At 52.5% G+C, this 732-nt stretch overlaps 1 protein-coding gene across 1 annotated transcript in view; it reads left to right on the forward strand.

Moving 5' to 3' along the window:
* Positions 1 to 90: 90 nt before the first annotated feature.
* The window catches only part of CSUI_003120 (dna rna polymerases superfamily protein), a 2,525-nt gene continuing 1,883 nt past the window's right edge, over positions 91 to 732 (forward strand). The window contains exon 1 of the mRNA XM_068063318.1: positions 91 to 632. Coding sequence (XP_067924706.1) covers positions 131 to 632 — 502 coding nt within the window. The 5' untranslated portion in view covers positions 91 to 130. The remainder of the gene's footprint in view (positions 633 to 732) is intronic.

The following is a 732-nucleotide window of genomic DNA, read 5'->3' on the forward strand; positions in this document are numbered from 1 at the left end:
TAGGCTGCGACGTTATAAACTGTATGCGAACAAGGGGAAGTGCGAATTTTACCGAGATTCTGTGCTGTTTCTTGGCTTTGTGCTCTCCAGCGAGGGGCTGGCCCCAGATCCACAGAAGGTAGAAGCGTTGATGAAATGGGATACTCCTCTAACAGATAAGCACCAGGTGAAACGCTTCTACGGTCTTGCGTCGTACTACCGGATGTTTGTGCCGCAATTTGCTTCCATTGCATTGCCGTTGACGCGCTTGCTACGCAAGGACGCGCTCTTTTCTTGGGGTCCAGATGAGCAGGGAGCTGTAGACAGGTTAAGGGAGCTACTGTGTCGTCCGCCCGTGCTTGCCCTACCGGATTTCCATAAGGTGTTCATCCTTTACACCGACGCCTCTGATGGAGCGCTGGGAGCGGTGTTAGCACAGGAGTATCAGGGACGGGAAAGGCCAATTGCATTTCTTTCACGCGCTCTCACCGCACAGGAGCGCAACTACCCCGTCCGGGATAAAGAGTTACTGTCGGTCGTGTGGGCTATAAAACAATTACATTCATACCTGCGTTGTGCGCCATTCATCTTGCGGACAGACCACCAGTCGTTGACCTTCCTGAAACGCACGAGGTTTCCCGACGACAACGCCCGTGTGTGTCGTTGGTTCGATTACTTGCAAGGCTATGAATTCGATGTGCAGTACGTGCCAGGTAGCAAAAATAGAGTAGCGGATGCCTTGTCACGTATTCC

This window comes from Cystoisospora suis (genome assembly GCF_002600585.1).
Source record: "Cystoisospora suis strain Wien I chromosome Unknown contig_1344, whole genome shotgun sequence".
Lineage (NCBI taxonomy): Eukaryota > Apicomplexa > Conoidasida > Eucoccidiorida > Sarcocystidae > Cystoisospora > Cystoisospora suis.